The sequence below is a fragment of the Phoca vitulina genome, unplaced genomic scaffold, assembly GCF_004348235.1.
Source record: "Phoca vitulina isolate PV1807 unplaced genomic scaffold, GSC_HSeal_1.0 scaffold14, whole genome shotgun sequence".
In the NCBI taxonomy this organism is placed as follows: Eukaryota; Metazoa; Chordata; class Mammalia; order Carnivora; family Phocidae; genus Phoca; species Phoca vitulina.
Window position 1 is genome coordinate 7,757,955 of NW_022589717.1, and position 24,782 is coordinate 7,782,736.

The 24,782-nt window shown below is 35.0% G+C and overlaps 1 protein-coding gene across 7 annotated transcripts in view; it reads right to left on the bottom strand.

Annotated features, from left to right (window-relative positions):
- The window catches only part of SCLT1 (sodium channel and clathrin linker 1), a 215,143-nt gene that overhangs the window by 12,716 nt on the left and 177,645 nt on the right, over nt 1-24,782 (bottom strand). For 5 of the 7 annotated variants that reach the window (XM_032412839.1, XM_032412844.1, XM_032412842.1 and 2 more), the window contains 3 exons: nt 10,149-10,227; nt 7,526-7,621; nt 3,198-3,682 (listed from right to left, as the gene is read on the bottom strand). In XM_032412839.1, coding sequence (XP_032268730.1) covers nt 3,620-3,682; nt 7,526-7,621; nt 10,149-10,227 — 238 coding nt within the window. In that variant the 3' untranslated portion in view covers nt 3,198-3,619. Of the gene's footprint in view, nt 1-3,138; nt 3,683-7,525; nt 7,622-10,148; nt 10,228-24,782 lie in introns of those variants that run through there. The other 2 variants (XM_032412837.1, XM_032412836.1) reach the window with 2 other exon arrangements.

Here is a 24,782-nt window from a genome sequence, read left to right on the forward strand (position 1 = left end):
TATATGAAGACTGGAGGACTTTCAGAGGCCAGCGCCTGGTTGGCAAAAGGACTCAAAACCAAGTCCTCTGAGGAAATGTAGATGTCTACTACGTGCAGGGAGAACGTGATGATTATTTTCAAAAGGCCAAAGACCTGCCACATGTAAGATGGCTTAGACTCTGTTGCACAAGGTAGAACTAAGGCAGAAAGACACATCTCAGTTTGATGTAAGGAAGAACTTTCTAATGGTCAAAATTGTTGTAAAGTGGACTGGGCCAGCTCCAGGAGAGTACCCCCATCCCCTCCACCCCAGTGAATTTCAACAGCGGTGCCCAATAACAGCAGTAATTTGTTTTCTAAAAATAGTGAACTTTAAGAATGTGTATTTAGAAAGAAATAAACTAGAGAAGATTCAAAGTTCCATAATGTTATTCTCATATGCTTACATTCCAGTCTACTTTTTGAGTGGCAGAAACAAGAGTGGTGTTAGAGCTAGTACATGGGAGTGTCTACAGGAAAGTGGGGCACATGAGCATGTTTTGTGCTGAACTCTTGGGCTACAAGACCACTTCCTTAGTGTAGATTGTCTCCTTGGTAGCTGGGTGAGCGCCAGTGTTGAAAAAAATTACTTTAAAGATGCTTTCCCACCCATCCTATGATTTTTGTTATTTAAGTAGATACATATTTAGTTTCTATATAAATACTAAGATAAGACAGTTAACACTGCCCCAGAGGCACACATTTGAACAAGTCTGAAGGGCTGGTAAGGGACAGATTTCATACATAACACTGGGGTACTGCTGTGTCTGTCTCCTCTCTGTGCCCATATCCCTTTTATATATACATTTTTAAATAAACTAAAAAAAAACCCAATTATTTTTGATTAAAATGTTTGTAAAAAAGCCCATTACAGATTTGCTATTTTGGAAAAATTGATAAAATACATTATGGTTAAAGAACAGAATTTATACCAAAATGTTTAAAGTATTTTTTCATTCTTCCTTGATTTGTCTGAGAGTTGGCTTGGCAGACTGTGCAGCTATGAAATATTCATATTTGCTGAATAAACGAATGACTGAATTGTTGCTAATGTTCTCCCATATTTGGGGTAGTTACAGTGATCACACCAGAGGAGAAATTAGAAGATTGTTGGCTGCCCCAATTTGCATATTTGTATACAAAGGGAAGAAGAGGTAATCATATCTCTTTTCTTCTTCAGGGAGACACAAATAAAGAAACATGAATAAATAAAATGAACTGGCTGTGTTGTCTTCAATTTCAGATTTACATCATTTCTTTTCTTTTTCCTATTCATTTCCCCTGTCTCCTAAAATACAGTTCACAGAAAAATGATGCTTATACTCTTTGTAAATGAAGGCAAGACTGACCAATATAAGAAAAGTCAAAAACTCCACTACACTTTTACATTGGAAATCATTAGCTAACAAACTTCTCTGAAAGAGCAATAACATGTATGTTCAGTTCTGTTGGTAAACACAGCTTAAGTCTGTTCAAATTCAGCAGAGGTAAGAAAGGCCTATCATCTGCCTGTCAGTAGCCTATCCTTTACTTGTAGACTGTCTAAGTACTCAAGGAGATCCAACTGGAGAGAGGGTTATCAATATTCAAATGTAAAGAGTAGGTGCCTATGGCCAAAGTTCAGAGAAAGTGCTTATGCTGAAAGATTTACCTTGAAGAAATGAGTCTGGGAAGTTAGATTTTCTTCTTGAAAAAGGACAATAATCATACTTTCCATTTGTCTATGACATTAGTTTCTGAAGTGCTTCCTCCTCCAGTCTCATTTTTTTTTTTGGTACGATATAATTCTAACATCTTCTCTAATTAAAAGTTTTTAAAAATAAATTTTATATTCTATAAACATGAATATGAACATAACTCTTATTACATGGAAATTAGTCTGCGAATGACATGGGAAGAAATTTACATTAGAGAATCAATCAAATGAAAAATTCTTAGGAAATGAAAGTAAGCTAAGTGCCTAATTATCATTTAAATATCATATTTGTATTATTTCATCTCATCACGGCATTTGACACTAGGAACCATTTGTCCCCTCCTACACATAAGATCAGAATCCCTGCCTCCTTTAGTTTTTGTCATCTTGGATTCTCTTGGCTACAGCCTTCTCACTGCTCCTGTTCAGTCTCCTTCAAGGATTCCTCTCCCTGAACTCACACAACAAAATGAAGACATTTTCTAAGGTCCTGTCCTTAAAAATTCTTTTTCAGTTTCTGAATAAAACAGTTATTCAATACCCTCTGTGTGCCAGAAACTATGTTGAGTTGCTAAGAATACAAGGAAGGAGAGCAGACATGGGTCTTGTTCTCAAGGAGTCTGCAGACTGATGACATTGAAGAAAAAATTCAAAAAGAGTTAATTACAAATTCTCCCAAGTGCTATGAATCAAAAATCCAGCACACTGTTATGAGAAATACAAGGGGACCTAACCTAGTCTGGAGGCTGGAAGGCTCTCTGAGGCAGGGATGTCTGAGCAGTGGCGATCTAAAGAACGTGCAGATGGCAAGAGAGGCAAGGAGATCCTGCGGGGAGGAAGGATGATGTACTGACGGAAGCAGAAGGCCACCATCAGAGCTGCAGCACAAGAAATGAGGGGAAGAGGTAGTCAGCCACATCACATGAAGCCTCCAGGCGAGCTCCTATACTCCATGGCTTCGATTCTCAGTCCCGTGCCAAAGACTCCCTTCCTATCCTGGTTTGCTAGCACCAGTCCTAAGCTTCTGACAGCTGCTTGAATATTTGCACATGAATGTTTTCATGTCACTTCAAACTCAATTCATTATCTTTTATCTGGACTACTGCAATAGTTTCCTAACTTGTTAACCAGATGTGCACTTATCTGCACTCATCAGCAGAAAGCAGGTGTCCCAAGTTCAAATTAGGAGCAGAGAAGAGCTAACTACATGGATCTGTGAAAATCAACTAGACTGCAATAGTTCAATGCCCACGCATTCTCAGACTTGAAGATTCCACTTGATTAGTACTGCTTTCAGTAACAGAGCAAAAACAAAAAACAAAACCTCCCATATTCTTAAATATCAATATATGATAAATACTGGAAATCATGTAAATTAAAAATGAATCACTACAATTATACATTAAAATACATGACAGCATAATTTTAGAAAGTGCATAATTTATTACATTTATGAGTTTATAATAAAATGGATACTTGGGAACTTAAAAAAATGAGTTAGGAGTAACAATTAGATGTAAAATTCTCAAATCATGGAACCTGAAATATTAAAATTCTAACATTATCTTAAAAATCTCTTTCCCATGATTAGTATAGTTTGAAAATTATTATGCTCTTCCAAGGGAAGGAAGGGGGAATTGAAAAACAGACATGTTGATGAAGGCAATGAATTCTTCTCAGCTGGCTTTTTTCTCCACTGAAGCTCAATATAGGGTTATATTTTCTTTACTTACAGGAAGCTGCCACTGTTCTGTTTTCCAATAACCCTCAAAACAGAATGGAAAATGCCTATGCAAAATGACACAAGCCTTAACCATTCTCTGCAGGTTTTTACCATTTCAATACACTTCTAGTCCAACAGCTTTCCCAATTCTAAAGTTCTGTGAGTGAACTATGAATATTTTTAAATATTTTCCAGATTCATCATGGAGGCTGCTTTTCTTCTCTGCACTGTAATCACACTGAGCTGCAATTAAAATAGACAATCAGTAAATAGTTACTTTTTCTATGGAAAATCTTACACTAATACAAAGTATAATGCATCACAACTTACAATTATTGAAAATAATCTTACTGGAGAGGGTCCTGTAAGAGGTCATTTTTGGTGTTCATGTCTGTTTTACTCTTGAGACTTTAAAATACCTGTATTACACTAGAGATATGCATGTCAAATATGACATTCCATAGCTCAGAGTGATATACAGTACTTAGAATTCCAAAACATATTTCACAGATGGATGAAAAACATCTAGATAAAAAGTTAACTAGAAAAGTGAGTAAAATACAAACTAAGTGTGAGCCAGCACAACACAAGATTGGTAATAAGATGATGATAGATCATAGTAAGAAAGCTCTAACAGGTAAACAGTCTTCAAATATCAATTGGAGTTGATATTATAGATACAAATCTAACAGTACAATAGAGTATACATCATAAAGAAGCCTTCTCACCGCTGTCCTTCATTCCTAGCCCTCTTTCCAGATACAATCATTATTTCCATTTTCTAAGTATATTTCTAGAAATAAATTCTAAATGAGAATAGATGCATGTATTTCCTCACCTCTTTTTATTTAAAAAATTATAAAGTACTCTACACACTTTTCATCTTGGTTTTTTCCTTCTAAATGATCTACTTTACAAATGACTCCATGTGAGACCTACTTTATTCCCCTTAACAGCAGCAAACTTTCCTTGTATGGATACTCCATAATTTAACTGGTTTTCTATGGATGGGCATTTAGGTGGCTTTTAATCTTTTAAAATTATAGGCAATGCTGCAATTAGTATTTTGACACGCTTCCCTGCACAGACTTGCCCAGGTCCAAGTACACCACCTGCAGAATAAATTCTTAGAACGACTGGGTCAAAGGTGATGTACATCAAAATTTTTTGAGAGATACTGCCAAATTGGGCTCCAAAGAGATTGCACCAACACACATTTACATCAGTGATGTGTGGAAGTGCCAGCATAATGTATCATCAAACTTCATGATCTGACATGATTGTGAAATGGTGAAAAATGATATGCGATTACGGTTTAAGCTTGTATTTGTCTTATGGATGAGGATGAGCATCTTTTCAAATATTTAAAAGCCATCTGTCTTTCCTTTTCTGTAAGTTTTATTCTTTGTCTATTGTACTGTTGCACTTTTTTTGTTGATTTAGTCATTCTTTACATATATGTTAAGGATATTACTTTTGTCACAGTATTGCAGATATTTTTCTGTTTGTCATTGATTTTATGACTTTAAAATGCAGATATCTGAAATTTTACATGTTCACATTTATTAATTTCTTTCCATAGTTCCTAGGTTTAGTGTTCTTGCATAGAAAGGCTTCACCACACTGATTTTAGTGTTAAAAGAATGCAGTATGGCTTTTAGTAGTTTAGACTAATACACTTAGAACATACAACCATAGTCCAAAGATGGATGAAGAATGTACAGAGAAAGTTGATCAGAATAGCACATTCAGAGCATGGAAGACTCGGTACAATGCAGGGCTTGTGTATGATGCTGGGCTGCATGTTAGAGGAAATAATAATCTTCTAACTCCAATCCTTTGTTTCATTAAGTATCAGGCCCTTACTAGGATAGTCTTTCTAATAACAGTTTCTAGTTTTTAGAGGAAGATGGGAAAATAGGAAGAATTCAGAGAAAGCAAAGATAAAGATTTTTAAAAACTGAATATATGTCTAATACAAAAAGTTTATAACTTGGACTCATTTAAAAGAGAAAAAATATTAACTCCACTCCAGGGAATAATTCCTTTTTGTGGATAGGGACAATGCTGAATGACTACTTTTCATCTTCAATGAAAACAGGATGGAAGGAGAAAAGCTTAAGGAAAAAACTCCAAAGTGGTTACTGACACAGCATTAAAAAAAAAAGCTCACAAAGAGAAGGGTGAAATCTTTGTCATTAGAGAGTTTAAGTAACAGGAGAAAAACATCTGTGTTGGGCTGCTTGGGTTTAATTCTGTCAGGAGGGAGACTAAACGAGATGCCAACTGGATTATCTAATTAAGGTTCTATAACTGTACTCTTTTTACTATAGAACTCAAGGTTGTTGATTTTACGTAGGCATTTTCTTTACCATATTCCTTAAAAAAGGTAAACTTGAAGCTCTTAGGACTGTGATGTAGAGATTTAACTTCTTATATAACTAAGTATTTACTAACCACTTAATGATTATACTAAATGCTCATATGTGTTAATTCCTTTGATTTTTCAGTAACTCTGTAAGGGAGATGTTATTATTCTACATCAAATATGAAGACACTGAGGCTTAGGAAAGTTGAAATTGCCCCAAATCACATGGCTACTTAATGGCACCAGGATGTGCCTGACACCAGAACACACACTCTCAAGATACTTCCCAGTGCACCTGGGCTCCTGGTAACTTACAATCTAAATGAATGGATGCTTTCTTGAATGATAAACTACTTAATCTATTAATTCATAATTTAATAAGAAATTAAATTTATTTGATAAAGCTATAATTACTTTCAAGAGGGGAGGGGAACAGAAGGGCAAATTACTGGATTTTCTTTAAGTGCCATGCATTGTTCATATCAGAAGTAGATTTCAAAAAAATCTATAAATATCACATACATAAACTGAAATCAGTGAGTATTTAGAGCTGCTGTAGTATGTATGAAGTACTCTTATATCTATGCATAATATTAATTTTGATTGAAACAGTACATTTATAACCAAACATATTTAATAAGGTAGTAACATGGTTTCTTTGCCTGCCTATCTAGATCTATCCAACTAAACTGCTTCCAGCCTATCTTTATAATCGCCAGACGATCTCACATTGTTCCTAATAGGAGGGAGGAGGAACTATTGCTCCCACTTTAAGTAAATGGCCCATTTTCTTTATATGAAGTGTGTATGAGTAATTACCCCTTAGTATTTTATTGATGTTCTGCATTTTCTACTCTATTTCCCATTGGACAACTTTTATACAGTATTTTAGATTTATATGGTTATATACAAATGTGCATTATATGAACTTAACCTAGAAGTCATTTTTTCCATTTAAAAAACTACAATAAAAACAAAGTGCAATTAGAAATATTACATTCAAAGCAATGTTTTCTACTTCCAAATCTGTCAGTGATCATGCCTAGACAGAATAAAATTTTAGAGCAGTGCTGTCCAAAAGAACTTTTTGTGATCATAGAGTTCTATTTATGCTGTCCAACATGAGGATCATAATTACATATGGCTACTGAGCACTTGAAAGCCAGCCATGTGGGGCACCTGCGTGGCTCCCATTCGGTTAGGCATCTGACTCTTGGTTTTGGCTCAGGTCATGATCTCTGGGTCGGAGGACTGAGCCCTGCATTGGGCTCTGCACTCAGCATGGAGTCTGCTTGAGATTCTCTCCTTCTCCCTCTGCTCCTTCCCTCACTTGCACGTGTACTCTCTCTCTCTCAAATAAATAAATCTTAAAAAAAAAAAAAAAAAAAGAAACCCAGCCAGTGTAATGAGGATTTAAAATTTTAATTTACTTAATTTTAATAATTAATTTAAATTTAAACTGCTGCTTATGGCTAGTGGCTATCATATTGGACAGCACAGTTCTAGATTTAGGTGTCAATTTAGGAGACTCGTGTTTATTTCTGTTTTTAAAGTTTACTTTTTCAACCTCAAATATTAAAGAGACTACTTATAAATAGTTTAATCAAGTAAAAATAAAACTACTAGTTCTCTGGGAACTTTTGAGGAACTTTTCTTATCTTTTCTTATCTTTTGATCTACTCAGACTATATCTCAGGGATAATGAGGAAGCTCCCTACCTGCTGGGAAGCTGAAGCCGCTCTCTGTTCCGCCTGACTTAGACGCCTTTGAAGTCTGTTGGCTTTTTCTTGATGCTCTAGAATTAGTTTCTCATTCTGTTATGGGGAAATACAAACAAACAAGTTAGAAATCCATATGTGACACAGAAAGGTTTTGTGGAATAATCAATGAAAAATTTGAATATCACTTTACTTCTTATAAAACGCAAAGATAATATAGCTCCAAATTTACATTTTTTCAAATTATGAATTTCAAAGTTCAAAATTGGTTTCACACTTTGACTACATTATTTTTTCCCCTCTACATGTTACCAAAGAAAGTGAATTAAATCTAAAATCAAAGTGAATCAGAAGACCAAGATTTTCAATATATATTTTTTTAAATATTTGATATTAACCTTGAGATGCTAGATCACTGCTTCAGAATCACCTGGAATATGAAAACACAACCAGAGCTTCAGTAGGATGGGATGGATTTTGAGAATCGGCACTCCTACCGAGTTCTTAGGTGGTGTTGATGTTGTTTGCTAGTGATTCAGAACTACCATGTGAAAGCAAGCTTCTAGAGAAATTGTGACGTTGCCACTATTAAAGTGCAAAGAACAGAAAATATTCATTCTAGAAGTCTTGATTTTTAAAAAGATAGACTTGTCTTAAACGATTTATATGTTAAAGGTGTTACTTAAAAGGGGGAAGAACTCTGTTTCTACATGCTCCCCAATACATTTGTATAGTCTAGAGGATATTAGGATCATCAACAAATATGGCATTGGTATGGATTGAATTATGTCCCTAAAAAAGGATGTTGAAGTCTTAAACCCCAGTACTTATGAATGTGATCTTATTTGGAAATAGGGTCTTTGCTGATAATTAAGGTAAGATGAGGTTTTAGGGTGGATCCTAATCCAATATGCCTACTACCTTCATAAAGAGGGGAAATTTGGACACAGAGACTGACATGGACAAAGGGAAGACCACATGAAGACACATGGAAAATACCATCTACAAACCAAGGAATGCATGAGGCCACCAGAAACTAGGAGAGAGGCATAGAACAGGTTCTCCCTCAGAGGGGACCAATCTTGCTGACTTCTTGATTTGGACTTCTGGCCTCCAGAATTGTGAGACAGTAAATTTCTGTTGTTTAAATCACCAAGTTCATAATACTTTGTTAGAGTAGCCTTAGGAAACTATATGGACATTATGAATATAAATCTGTCACAACATACTGTCATGCAGACAAGTTCAAAGAAACTACCAATTATAAAATGTATTTGTCCTTTCCATACTTACTAGCCTGAAAAAAAAAGTTTCTGTACAACTAGAATTATTATGTGGTTTTCTGGCACTTGTCTGAATTGAGAGAGTAACATCAGTCTAATCAGGAATAGTTAAGAAAAACACACTTTCTATGAAGAACTAGATAGTTCCCAGCCTAACATATAAGTGATAATGGTGAATGTCATGCCTAGTAATATAAAATACTGAAATAACAATATACTGCTAAAATGAGATTATATTTTTTATTGTGCCCAAAAGCAAAATTAAATTTTATGAAGAGAACTACACTGGCTGTTTCAATTTACCAAGATATTTAAATATGTAGTCTTAAATTTAAAAGGTGCATCATTAACACTAGAGAAAACCTGGGGGTAAAATCACATCATCTATAATAATCACTTTCATAGGTACCATCAGATTACATACAATATGCATTTTTCTGTGCTACCACCATAATGGTTAAGAAACAGTCCAGGTTAGGTAAATCATAATATATGCAACTGTTCTTTTTCAACTGATCATTTTGGTTGCTTTTGATCTTCTAATATTATTAACATTATTGTGTTGAATATCTGCCTTTAAATTTTTTCATATTTTAAATTATTTCCTTAAGTACAGATTCCTGGAAGTTTTGAAAACTACAAGTATTTTAATGGCTATTGTTTGTATTCTAAATGGCTCATATCAATTTATAATGCTTTGAAACTTAAGAGTAATTTCGTTATGGCTTCTATAGATGGCCACAAAAATATAGCGGACCATATAGTATATTAATGAAATTCCAACAAATACATTCGAAGTTAGAACATCAAACGAAGAACTAGAGTTCTAGAAAGCTCTAATCATAATCTAGACATTGTTAACTTTTTTTAAAGATTCAAAGAGAAAAATGATGAGCTCTTGCTGCATTTAGTTCTAAAGCATTAATCTGAAGAAGTACTTTAATATATTCCAGTAGGCAAAGGTAATTTCTACATTTCTTATGTGTTGAATTAAAACAAAATAAGAGGAAAGGGCTAAAAAATATAATCTTAGACATGCTTAGAAATGAAGGGGATCTTAACACATTTTCTGCAACATGGCACAAGTTATATTGGGGAAACTGAAATAGGAGCTCTACCTTTTGTCATTTACATATGATGAATCACTGACTTTCAAAGTTTTTATTCACATTATAAAATGTGGACTTTTAGGGTTATGGATGATTTCTCTACAAGGAGTACTCACCTCTGTATGGTCATTTCCAAGTAGAGAATTAATTTGGAGTTGGCTCAGATAAAATTCTGTAACATGTATATCAAGCTGCAGCAGAAAGTACTTCCCGGGAGAGTCATTATCTTACCTCAACTACCTTTTCATTTGCCATTTCCAGCTGAGAAAGCAGCTCTTGGGTATGAAGTTTCTGTCGACTCAGCTCACTCCTATTAATCAAGAGACAGTCCCCCCACCCAAGCCATTAATATCATTGTTCAAAAATCTAACAAAATAGAATCTTTTTTAGTGAGATATATGTTCTGTTCATGTTTTAAACAAAAATACCTTATGTGTAAAACAAAGTCTCTTTTCAATAGACCATATTTTAAAGGACTCAATTATTTCTTTATAAAATGCACATGTATTCTGGAGATTAGCTGTATACTGTGAATACACTGGACACTACTGAACTGTACACTTAAAAATGATTAAGATGGTAAATCTCATGTGTATTTTATCACAACTATAAAAATGTTAAATTTTATATATATTTTACCACACCAAAAAAACCCCAAAAAACACACACACATATATTCTAAAAGTACTTAAGTGTTTTCAGTATTATTATCTTGAGGAATTATTTGGCATTAAAATGATCATATATTCGTATTAAACAGATAAAGTATTTGTTATTATAAAATCTCATAAGCTATTGTGATTCTTAGCTATAGTATGCATTTTTAAGATTCATATAGAGTGCTTCTTAGAGGAACTCAATTTTTGGAAATTTAAGGTAATATTAATCACTCCAACATCATTTCAGTGTAGTATATTCAGAATTGGTATTTATGCTTTGGTTGTATATGAGCTATATTTTATACATTCATATCCTTTATGCTTTAATAGCTGGATTTATCTTATGCATAGAGCTGGCTGTCTTTTTCCTCTTCCTCTTTTTTTTTTTTTCCCCAACATATAAGCGCATCTTGCTTTTGGCCAAAGATAATTTCAATAGTCTCAGGTTAGATGCAGAAACAATATAGTCTTTTTTTTCTTAAAGATTTTATTTATTTGTCAGAGAGTGAGACAGAGAGCACAAGCAGGGGGAGTGGCAGGCAGAGGGAGAAGCAGCCTCCCTGCTGAGCAAGGAGCCTGATGTGGGACTCGATCCCAGGACCCCGGGATCATGACCTGAGCCGAAGGCAGATGCTTAACTGACTGACCCACCCAGGCGTCCCAGAAACAATATAGTCTTAAAAATAATTTTTAAAAAGATCAAATTTCTGAGTATTAAAATACCCAGTTAATTCAGGATTGGTTTTTTATCCTTTGATCTTCTGCTTCTTAAATAAATCAACAGATTAACACTTCTAAAATAACTTCAGCTTTGAATTTTTTCCAAATGAGCTGCACAGCCTAAAAACTTGGTAAGCCCCTTAAGTGACCTATATGTGTACGAATAATTGTTAAAATCAGCAAGCAATTTTTATAAATATATAGGAGAGAATAAAAAATGTCATCCACAAAATCAATTCCACAAATATTTACTGAACACTATGTGCCAAGTACAAGGTATATGGTGGTAAACACATAATTATTGCCATAACAGAACGAAGAGGGAAATGGCTTCACCCATACAGGGCACAGTTTATGAGGACACTGAGTATCTATCATTGATTCTGTGACAGACAAACCCAAATGTTTTACCTTCGCTTTCTTCTGGTGGTAATAATAACGTAGAATAAATTACTGTGCTTACTTTCAAGTACCTTGTGTAGCTTAAAATTACTGCTGCACCTCAACATTAACGTAACAAAGCGAAGAAAGGCAAAATGACTGAAGTGGCCAGTCTTCTAGGCCAAATGTAATTAAAGGTAAAGTTATGCACATTAGTGCTACTGAGAAACAACCTTTGAGTACTACTGAGATTAAGATGATACAATGATCCCATTTATAAAGTTAGCCAACATTCAGTTTATATAAGACCTTCTCAGAAAACACCTACTGCATAATTTGATACCTAAACTATTCGCTTACCCATGACATTTTACATGAAAGTAATAATTTCTGACAAGTACTATTTGACACTAATAATTTTCCACAAAATTTAAGACCACAAAGATTCAAATGATTAACTTTCAGTTATTTTTAATCTGTGTAAATATGTTGTTGTGTATTAAGCTCTGTAACCCCCACTGGATGGTGAGCAAGTTTGTTATCCTTAGGATCTGGTACTCAATAGAGCTTGGCAAGTAATAGCGAAGCTGATGATGATGGTGATAATAACAGCAAACACTTTCATAGTGCTTACTATGTGCAGGCACTTCTGGGTGTTTTATTTAAATTATTTAGTTTTCAAGATAACCCTATGAGAACCCCAGTTTTACATATGAGAAAATTTAAAAACAGAGAAATTTAAAAATAAAGGTAGGTCATGTAGCTAGTCCAGTTATAGAGTCAGAATTCAAAAACTGGGCCCTTTTGTTTCAAGCTCTGTGCTCTTAACCGCTCCCCTACATTGCAACATGGCAGGTAATTGCTAAATGTCAGTTGAATGAAGAAGTGAAGAGTATATACGTGTGAGTTTGTGTATTAGATATTCGAGGAATATAAAGATTTATACATTCACTTAAAAACCTAACAAATTATTTCTGACTTCTTCCCTAAAGGTTCAGTCTTTTATTCAAATTTAACATGCCTAATATCAAACTTTTTGCATTTCCTTGAAAACCTCCTTCTCATCTTACTACTCAATTTTTATATCGACAACATCTCTGCCCTCATTGCCTAAGTTAAACACCTCAACTCTATTTCTCACTTTCTCTTAAATGCAACATGTAGTTTGCCCCTAAACAGACTCTTCCTTTGCAATGTCTCTTGCATCTTTTCTTCATTTCTGTAACAGTGCTACCATCACAACTCAAGTTCTTTTCTTTTTAAGATTTTATTTTTTCATTAATTTGAGAGAGGGCAAATTAATAATTTGCTTTCTTAAGCAATAACTTCCAGTGGCTTTCTGCTATTGGACAAAATAATCCAAATTCCTGAGGCTGGCATTCAAAATCCTCCAAAATTTTGTGTAATATCTCTTTCCAATCTTATCTCCAATAGCCACCTTCCACTTTGGTTAGGTTCTCACTATCTCACACATTAACCATACACGTAACACTTTTAGGCTCATGTTTGTCATTTTCTGTATCCTCTTTTTTAGATTTCCCTTTAAAATCCTGCCCATTCTTTAAGATTCCACCTTTGCCCCCTTCCTTTTTTTTTTTTTTTTAAGATTTTATTCATTCATTCATTCATTCATTTCAGAGAGAGGACACATGTTCTAGTGCGCACAAGCAGGGAAAGGGGCGGAGGGAGAGGGAGAGAGAGAGAACCTCCAGCAGACCCAGTACGGAGCCTGATGGGGCTTGACTTCATGACCTGAGATCATGACCTGAGCCGGAATCAAGAGTCAAATGCTCAACCGACTGAGCCACCCAGGTACCCTCTTCCTTCTATACCTCCTTTCCAGTTCATTTTAATCTAGACAGTTCTCTTCTCAAATCAAAGCTTTGATACTTATTTTATGTTCTAAGAATTTAAGCAATTCTCTATTATAATGCTAATCATTTATATGTGTGTGTAAGCATACATAACATATATGTACACACACACTTCCCCAAGTATAATGGAAACTTTTAAAAAGGGGATTGTTTTTAATTTCCATAGTATTTACCACAGTGCCTTACATACAGGATATCAATAAACATTTGCTGATTTATGGCTAAACTTCTACAGAAAATCTGGCAGTTAGAAAATTTGATTCCTTATTTGCTCAACAAACATTTACTGAGGAATCTACCACAAAACATATTTTTTAGATAAAGGTTATTTTTATTTATTTAGATTTATTTATGTTCTAGTTCTTTCTACAAAGGATTTGAAATGGCTAAGAAAAGAATATTTTTCAGTTAAGCATTTCCTTCAATCTCACTCCTGAATGAAATTTTAGAAGGTATTAAAGGGTGGAGAGAAAAGTGATTTTGCCAACTCTATCCCCTGAGACCTTCCTAGAGCCTGCCTGTCAGTCCTCTGCAACTTCTTATTTCTTCGTCAGGGTATTTCCCTGCAGGAATAAAGGAAAGATGCAGGAAGATGACCCAAGTCTGTATTATCTATGAGAAATTTTCTCTTCATTAGAGAACATTACTGAGAGTTCCCTGTATGAGTCCCTAAATCATTAGTGATTTAGTATAAACATAAAATAAGACTTTCCAGAGATTTTCACAGTGGTATTACACTTGAAACAATTGCCAACTAAAGCTATATAATCTCTTCACTGGAAATCTTTAAAAACAGAAACATTCTTACCTATCAGGGATGATTTAAGCATAGCCTGCCAGAAAGTAAAGAGATAGATGACATTTCATTTCTGTAGGACTTTATGGCACTTAAAGGATATTTTATTCTAATTAAAGAATTTAAAGGAAGCTGTACTCAATTTCTCTATATAATTTCTAGCATGTTATACAATATGTTATAAAGTTTAAGGTAAAATTATCTTCTATCAATTTTAATGTAAGTGTATAAGAATGAGGAATTCCTTATAATATCATTGGGAATTGCTTAGCCCATCAATGTCCTAAATACTTTCAGTTCCATTATATAGTTCACGTGCATGTGACATAAAATCCTAGTCACGCCTACAAAATGTAATTTAGAAAGACAGTTGTAAAATACAACTGATTTACTGCCTTCTCTGTAAGCAAAATTTTATAAAATAATATATGCTGTATCTGTTAAGAAAACATTAAATGCTTTAGTAAACAAAATATTACAATCAACACTGATAAGTCATCAAATTCATCAATCTGAGATGAAAGTAGGTCAAGAGTGAGAACCTTAAGGCAAGGGTTCCTCATCTGTGGTCCACAGATAGGCTTTAGGTATGCTCCCAAGTACCCTGAAATTATCTGCAAGATCTTGTGTGTTTGTCTTTTCTGGGAACACAGTCCATAGATTTCCTGAGATTTTTAAGAGGTCTGAGGCCTAAGGAAGGATAAGGATTTTGTCTGGACTTTTCGTCTAGAACATATAAAGTTTTTTAATTTTTATTTTATTTATTTATTTTTTTAAAGATTTTATTTATTTGACAGAGGGAGACACAGCGAGAACAGGAGCACAAGCAGGGGGAGTGGGAGAGGGAGAAGCAGGCTTCCCGCCGAGCAGGAAGCCCGATGCGGGACTCGATCCCAGGACCCTGGGATTATGACCTGAGCCAAAGGCAGACGCTTAACGACTGAGCCACCCAGGCGCCCCTAATTTTTATTTTATTTATTTATTTATTTAGTTAAATTTTTTTTTTTTTAAAGATTTTTATTTATTTTAGAGAGAGAGAGAGACAGAGAGAGAGAGGGAGCACAAGCAGGGGGAGTGGGAGAGGGAGAAGCAGGCTTCCCACTGAGCAGGGAGCCCGATGCGGGGCTCGATTCCAGGATCCTGGGATCATGACCTGAGCCAAAGGCGGATGCTTAATGACTGAGCCACGCAGGCGCCCCTACAAAGCTTTTTTTGGTTTTTATGTTTTAAAGTATGAGCACACTGATTGGAGTGTTTCAATGTTGAATGTCTTTCTTACACAAACCACATCCATAATGTATCATCTACAATTATTTCCACTTTTGCCTCCATTAATGTGGTTCAAGCATTTAAGGGCACTTGGCAAGCAATCCAAATACAGAGTTTTCTAGATTTTCACAGTATTCCCTCTATTCTTTCAGGGTTGTCTGTCCAAATGTACTGCAATAGCAAATTCTCCAAAGTATCCAATTCAGTTTTGAAAGAAATAATAATTTTCTCTTTCTGTACTGATATATCAGTGGTATATTTATTTATGTATTTCCAAAACAAGTAAAACTGGCATAACCTAGTTTGGGAGCAAACATAGTGACACTTGTAAAGCAAGTGACAGACGACAGCATTAGAATGGAGTCAACTAAGGCAAGGGCATGTAGCACGCTTTGGACACTGGTGAGCATTCTTTGCACAGCAATTTAGTTCACTGGTTAATGTTGTTACACGATTAAGTGGACATCAGCCAAGAGAATTCTCTACTGTACCTTCACTTCACTACTGTACCTTATTGTCACTTCAAGCTTGCAAAGTAGTTATTATTCTCATCTTCTAAGTAAAGGAATTAAGACTCAGAGAAGTTATTCAATGTTCCTAAGGCCATGCAGTGATTGAATGAAAAAAAATGGGGTTCATACCCAGTCTTTAATCAAAATCTTCTCTCAATTAAATCACACTGCCTCATAATTACAAGAGATATTAGCAAAGCATATCTGTGGCATCATATAATATCAAGACCTACAAGGCAAAATGAAGATTCTCTTAAAAAAAAATTTAATCCTAAGTATGTGGCAAAATGGTCAGTAATTGCAAAGATTGTGATCTCAACTTTTTGTATGGCTTCAAAAGACCTTACTACTAAAAAAGGAAATTCATCCTAAGGTTTCAAATCTCATTCGGTTAACTAAAAATACCACAGGTTAAAGCAGTCAGGCCAGCTTTAGATATATTAGAGCACTCTTGGTCACAGTCCCAGGTTTTTTCCTTCCCTATCTGCACATTCCCCCTAAGTGATCTCATCTATTCCATGACTGCAAAGGAACACTAATGAGCACCTCAAATGTAACCTGTCCAAAATGGAAACTACTTCTTATCTAGACCACCCCAAGTTTCCTCCTTCCCAGTACAAGGCCTCACCATCTATCCAGATGTTCAAGTCTAAGCTAAGGCATCATCTTTGACTCCTCCCTTGACTCATTCCCTGTATTTGACAACAAATAAATTTTGTTTTACCTCCCTAATAGATTTCATAACTGCCTACTTCTCTCCATTTCCACTGACCACACTCAGATCTAAGCTACTATAATCTATTGCCTGGAATATTGGGTAATAATCTAATATCTGGTCTCCCTGACTCCATTTTTGCCCCTTCTCTAAGTCCATAATACACAATACACAATAGCTAAAGTGATCTTTTAAAGATCTAAGGATGTTTAAAATTCTTCAGTGATTTCCCACTACTGTACACTGGTCTTTCTTTTAACTTAAAATTGTCTTACTTAAATATTTTACTTATAGTAAGTAAAAATATTTTACTTAAAACTCCCTGTAAGATTCTCATGATCTGATCTATGACTAGTTCCTCAACCTTATACTGTCTCTCTTCACTCACTATACTTTAATTACATGGGTTTACTTTTTTTTAATACTGAAGCTTTGTACTTGCTATTCTTCCATCTGCCTGGAATATTTTCCTGGCTTTCTTGTAGAGTTGATTTATTTCTATCATTCAGGCCTCAGTTTAAATGCCAGCTTTTCTGACCACTTTTTAAAAAATTGTGCAGCCCTTTCAGCTCCCACCTCTGTCCCAGTTACTGCCTATCATATCAACTCATTTGTTTTTTAAAACACCTAAAATTATCTTGTTTATTTGTTGGTTTACTTTTTTACTATTTGTCTCTCCCCATTAGAATGAAAGCTCTGAAAGAGGAGGAACTATATTCACAAGGCTTAGAAAAGTTCCTGGAACACAGAGTGGTTTTTAACTGAGGCAAATTTTAGGTAACTCCACAGAATCAGTTAACTAATACATTTTAATAAAACATTTCTAATATGTTATATTTTGCCTTTTCAAAGTTTTCACCACATATTTGCTCTCACAAGAAAACAAATCAGATGATTTAGTGATTACATTTTCAAAGTAGCTACCAAGTGGTATCATAAATTTGGGAGATTCCTACTAGGAAAATGAATGTCAGAAGGAGCTTTATGTACAAAAATCATTCACGGGAAGCTTATTAAGAAGTTATTTGAAGAATAAACTCAAAGTTACAAAGTAATATGTGAATTTTCTTCACAACATCTAATTTTAAGTGCTGATCTTAGGATAAGATTGAGGGAATATAAAGTTCATGCATTCAACAAACACTGAAATGAATGCCTGTCACATTCGACATACTATGCTAAATGCTAGGGAGACAGGGAGGACCAAGACCCAGTTCCTGCCATAGTGAAACTTATGAAGTACTGAATACTGAAAAGCTCCTACTTTAGGTAGTAAATGCTATAAAAAGTGCTATGGGAATGTACAGGGATGATTAGGGATTAGAGCTGTCTCTCCAGAGGAAGTAGGCTTTTAAGCTGATATATGAAAGAGAAACAGAAGAGTAAGCAGGGTAAAGAAAAGAAGAGTGTTACAATCAAATCCATGTGCGGAGGCCAGGCAATAAGAAAGAATAATAAATTTAAGGAACTCAAAGGAGTTGAGTATGCACAGGGCACAGAGTGTTACTAGGAGATGGTAGAGGGAGTAAAAGAGGAGAAGCTGGAAACACAGGAAATACATATTGCAAAGGATCTATGTCTTGACACAAAGTTGAGACTTTATCATCAATACACGGGGGAGACACTGAAGTATTTTTTTTTTTTTTAAGTAGGCTCCACACCCAGCGTGGAGCCCAATGCAGGGCTTGAACTCATGACCCTGAGATCAATACCTGTGTCGAAATCAAGAGTCAGATGCTTAACTGACTGAGCCACCCAGGTGCCCCGGCGCTGAGTATTTTAAGAAGAGAAGTGACATGGTTAGATCTGAATATCAGAAAATCTTGCTGATTACAGCAAGAAAAAGTAGTAAGGAAATATGACTGTGGTAAATTAGTGGGTTATAGCAGTAATCCAGGTAAGCAATGTTGATAGCCTGAACTACTGGAGGGAAATGGATAGATTCAAGAGATATCTAGGAGCTAGAATTAGTAGTAATTGATTTAGGGGTGTGAGGAGAAGTTCAGGATGACATGTGGAGTTTTGTTTGAACAACTGGGTAGCTATCACCACTCATGGAATAGGAAATACAGGATGAAATAAAAACTTGGGTTATGTGTGAAATAATGGGTTTAGTTTTGAATATATTGATTTTGAGGTACCTATGGATATGCTCAGTAGAGAGTTGGAAATATACATTATTTCAAAAATGTCAGCACTACAAGCTGTTATATAATAATACTTAACCCTTTTAGAAATGGATATAATACCTAACCCATGCTGAAAGGAAGAATTTCCACTCGAAATGTGCTTCAATTCTTAGCATCACTGGCATATATAATAACTGAAAAGTATGGTTATGAGGATAAGAACAAAATATTCCCTACAATGCATGAGTTTCTTTGAAAACCCCACAAATATTTTAAATAAAAAAAGAGAAGTTATGGTTCTTTAAGGAACGGGAGCTTAAAATTTGGGACAATACCTTAGGCATTATCATCAATTACTGTAATTGCACAGATCATTCTGTTATTTTTGAGGCACAGTTTAAGATAAGAATAAGCCATGTATATTTTGGTTGATACAGCATAGGGGAAATTTCCTCAATGCCTGTAATCCTTTAGTGATGACTAAAGATTAAATCACATAAGGCTCTATTTTATATTATATGAGAGAATTCAAAACAAAAGGTGTACTATTCATTTTGGGGAAATGATGGCCCCGCCAGCTGCAGCAAGGGCTTTCTTTGAAACTCCCTTATGACAAATTAACATAGCGTGCGCCAGATGTTTTTCTTCTGTTGAATTATACTGTAATGTGCTTCAGTCACTTTTAGTAATTATGCATTTTGTAATCTGCCAGTACCTGCAGCTGCCTCTCATTCTATTAAAAAAAAAAAAGCAGTTATGGCAGCCAAACATTACAGATATATAGCCAAGAATAATGTTTTAGAGACTGAAAAAAATTCCTTAGGCTCAAATGCTGTGTATTCATATAAAAAATATATATCAATAAAACTGTACTGAATGAATATACAATTTGTAATATTTTCATCAGAAAAAGATTTTCTTTAGAAAATACCACATATTGTAAAGTCACTCATTCATTCAATACAATTTTATTGGTCTACTATATGGTCTTACAGAAGAAATAGATGGAAGTTCAGTAAGTGTCATAAAGAAGAATGAGCAGAATGGTATGGGAGTGAAAAAAAAGGAAAGACTTTATCTGTCAGGGGAATTAAAAATATCTTACAGAAAAAAATGATACTTGAGTTGGGTCTGGAAGGAAGAAAATTTTTTCCAGGTGGCAGTTGGGAAAGGACATCCCTACAAAGAAATAGCATGTACAGACTACCTCTAGAATCATCCTTGATTCTTACCTTTTCCTTCATATTTCACATCCAACCCATCAGCACCTTCTATTACCTCTAAAAAAAAAAAAAAAAACTCCCAACGAATTCACCTTTCTCTTTCTTCTTAGTCTAAGCCACCATTATCTCTTTTTTGTTTTTTTTTAAATATTTTATTTATTTGACAGAGAGAGAGACAGTGAGAGAGGGAACACAAGCAGGGGGAGTGGGGCCACCATTATCTCTTAATAAGAACCTTGCAGTAGCCTTCTAAGTTTTTCCCCAGCTTTATTACTCACTTTCATTTTCCATATAATAGCCAGAGTGATCTTTTAAAAAAAAAATCAGATCAGGTAACGTTTTTCAAAACTGACCATTGGCCTTCATTCACATTTAAAACCCTTCAACGTGGCTAATAAAAACCTACAAGATCAGGTCCCCGTCTGCAGCAGAGACAGTGTTCACCAAATATTCTGTTTGTTCCATATATGTTGCCTAGACTCTTATGCAGTTAGATTGGGTCCATATGACTAGTTTGGCCAATGAAGGTAAAAGGAAATGATGTGTACCACTTCAGAGCTGAGTTAGTTAAGAGTCAGTGTTCTTCCATCCCTCTCTTTCCCTGTTTCAGTGACTTCAGGAAACCACATGTTCAAGATGGTGGAATCTCTACCACCAGGGCCTTTCTGCAAAACTGCCTGATATGAATAGTATGAGCAAGAAATAAACCTTTGTTGTGTTAAGTCTATGAGATGTCAGAGTTTGTTTGCTGTGGTGGCTGGCAATCCTTAATATAATACATTTCCCAAATCTGTCACTATTGCCTTTATTTTGCATACTATTTCTTTTACTTCAAACATACTAAGTGTATTGCTGCCTTGGGGTCTTTGCACTGTTCTCTCTGCTTGGAATGCTCTTTCTCCTGATGTTTAAATGACAGGTTCCTTTTTGTCATTAGATTATCTTAAGATTTATTTTCTCACAGGATCTTCCTTGTCTACCATTCTCAGGTACCCACCCATTCATCATCACATTGACTTACATACTACTTATTATCTGATTTTAAGCACACACACACACACACACACACCACACACACACAAACACACTCAATAATAATTCCACTTTCCCATCAATAACATCTTCAAACAAAACAAAACAAAACAGGGGGACCTTGGGCTTTGCTGTATCATCAGTACTTAAAGAACAAGGCCATTCAATAAATAAGCGATGAGTGAGTGGAGTGCAGACTAGGAGCTGTAAAAGGGCTGGCTGAGCACATTGGGTTTATTGAAGTGGGAGTTCAGTGTAGCTGGAACTACAAGGAACATGAAGGACAGTGGTAGACTGGCAGATCGCTGATAAAAAGGTGGAGAAAAGACTATAAAAAACATATAGGCAACAGTAAAGCAGAAGTCTTTAAGTAGGCAGGGCCAGAATCCTAATTGCTTTTCAGGAAAATAATTCTGACAGCAGTATGAAAAATGGAATAGAGCAGAATAAAACTGCTGGCAGAGAAACCAGAGTGAAGGAGGCTGCTCTAACAGTCATGATTAAAGATGTTAAGGATCTGACAGGCGGCAAGGACAAATAATTTACCACATGTTTACATATATGCAAGTATTTCTTCAGACAGATTCCTGTACCTGGAATTTCAAAAGGACATGTAGAGTTTAAATCTGTTAGGTACTGCCACATTACCTTATAAAAAGGATTTGCCAATTTACACTCCCACCAATACTGTATACCTATTCCTGTTTCTTCATGTATTTGCAGACATTGAATAATCATCTTTTACAATTTTGTCAATTTGCTGGGTAAAATTATTGTTTAAATTTGCATTTCTTCAGCGAATAGTGTTGCTGAGCCTGATTTGCTAAGTTTAAAGGAGCTTTGTATTTCTGCTTTTGTGAGCTGCCAGCTCACCTACTTTGTCCATCTTTCTATTAGGTTGTTAATCTCTTTCTCTATTATGGAATTCTTCATGAATTCTGCATATTAGTCCTTTATTTTTTGTCATTTGTCTTTTATCTTTGTTTAGTACCTCTCTTTATACAGAATTTTAACTTTTTTTAAAAAGATTTTATTTATTTATTTGACAGAGAGAGACAAAGCGAGAGGGAGAACACAAGCAGGGGGAGTGGGAGAGGGAGAAGCGGGCTTCCCTCTGAGCAGGGAGCCCGATGTGGGGCTCGATCCCAGGACCCTGGGATCATGACCTGAGCCGAAGGCAGACGCTTAATGACTGAGCCACCCAGGTGCCCATAGAATTTTAATTTTTATGGTTAAATCAATTAATCAATATTTTCCTTTTTTGCATTCTGGGTTTTGTGTTTTAACTAGAAAGACCTTTCCATTCCAAGGTAATAAAAATAATCCTATTTCTTCTAATACCTTCTTTTTTATTTAGCTTGTTAATCCACCTGGAATTTACCTTATATATGGAATACAGAATATTCTAAATGATTTAAAAATTTTCCAACATTTTTTCACCATTGATTTAAAATGGCATATTATCATGAACAAAATTTCTAATTTTACATGGTTTTTGTTTTACAGTATTCTGTTCAAATTATCTATCCCTGTGTAAACACTACCATACAGCTTTACATATTTTAATATCTGGTAGGGTAACTCTCATCTCACTTTTTTCCTATAGAAGTTTTTGATTTAGGGGCACCTGGATGACTCAGTCAGTTAAGCGTCTGCCTTTGGCTCAGGTCATGATCCCAGGGTCCTGGGATTGAGCCCTACATCGGGCTTCCTGCTCAGTGGGGAGCCTGCTTCTCCTTCTCCCTCTACCTGCAGATCCCCCTGCTTGTGCTCTCTCTCTCTGTCAAATAAATAAATAAATAAAATCTTAAAAAAAAGAAGTTTTTTATTTAATCTGTAAAAATAATAGGGTCTCATTCGAGTAAAATTACTATAGATATAGGAGAGTTACAAATGTTATACATTAATAATAACTATTAAAATTATTTCCTCTTGGAAGCTCAAAATTCCATATTACATATATTTCAAGATAAAAGAGAAACTAAGAGGGAATAATTATAGATGAATTAATAAAATTTTACAAATTAAAGCAAACTTCAAACTGAAAGAAGATACCACAGAGGAGCTCAGATTTTTAAAAAGCTTTTATACTAGCTTTTTTGAGACTAGGATGAAAAACTTCCTTCTATGGATTATTTAATTATTTTGTGTTACATTTAATTATGGCTATACTTACTTATGGTAAGATCTTAAGATATCATAGGTACCTGGTAACTATATTTAATTGTCAGTCATCAGAAGGAACAAAGGTTTCCAAAGGCAGCACAATTAGTCCAGAGAGGACTCTAACATCCTAAAGGTTTTGTGGCTATGCTGGTATTTGGTTTTGTCTCTAGTATTTTTCTAACCACAGTAAATAGGTGGACACATAATAAGCAAGAAAAATAGCCAACTTGTAAGAATTTAATTGTTATAAAGCAGAGGAAAGAGGCAAACAGCCAAGTAGTTGCAAGATTTGTTGAGTACAGACTAGCACTAGGTTTTTAAGGGGCACATTTTTAGGGAGAAAGCCTTGATGCTTGATATGGCACAGTAATGGCACACCGGGAAGGAGGATGCTAGGACCTAACCTTCAGAGCTCATTTTTGATAGCTAGTAATAAATACTTTTTGTTTGAATGTTAGAATGTATAAATTCATGGTATATACAGAGAAACTCTTAAAGGGAGAGTCATACATCAAATGAGCCATTTGCTTTTTAAGTACTGCTCTGTAGTTTATTTTATAATTTATTATTAGTGGAAGACCTAATAGGTTGAAGACTTGGATTGCACCATTGAATCATTCTGAAAACAAAATCATTTTTTTTTTTTTTTTAAAGATTTTATTTATTTGTTTGACAGAGAGAGACACAGTGAGAGAGGGAACACAGCAGGGGGAGTTGGAGAGGGAGAAGCAGGCTTTCCGCCGAGCAGGGAGCCCGATGTGGGGCTCGATCCCAGGACCCTGGGATCATGACCTGAGCCAAAGGCAGACACTTAACGACTGAGCCACCCAGGCGCCTCAACAAAAGCATTTCTACGGGTAGCAAATGAATCCTTCCCCAAAGACACAGAAATACCATCTAGGAGTTAGCCTTGTGCACTAATTGGTACAACATAGCATACATCAAATTGCTAATGCCCAATATGGATGCTACTGTAAATATGTTCAGTATAGATCATCACATTCGTAACATATTTTTTCATTGGAATAAGCATAAATTTTAATTTTCTACTTCAAAAATTATAAATTTATTGTGGTGTCCATATAATTCTCTATTATGACCAATAGGTGAGCTATCTCAGTGAAAATATTTTAGTAGCTACATTTCTATTACAGAAAGATTTTTGACTTGATTTCATATATATTCTTCAGTGTTATTTATATCTCCAAAGAGAAGAGATACAATTTATATATATAAATCTTGCCTAAAATCTAGTGCTTTCTAAAACTAGTAATGTCTTCATAAATTAAAAATGGAATAAGCACATGAACTTCTCATATAAGTCTCCTGCATTATATCATGGTTTATTTTGAATACAACAATTTCTTAGCATTTATAAAGGGTATTTCC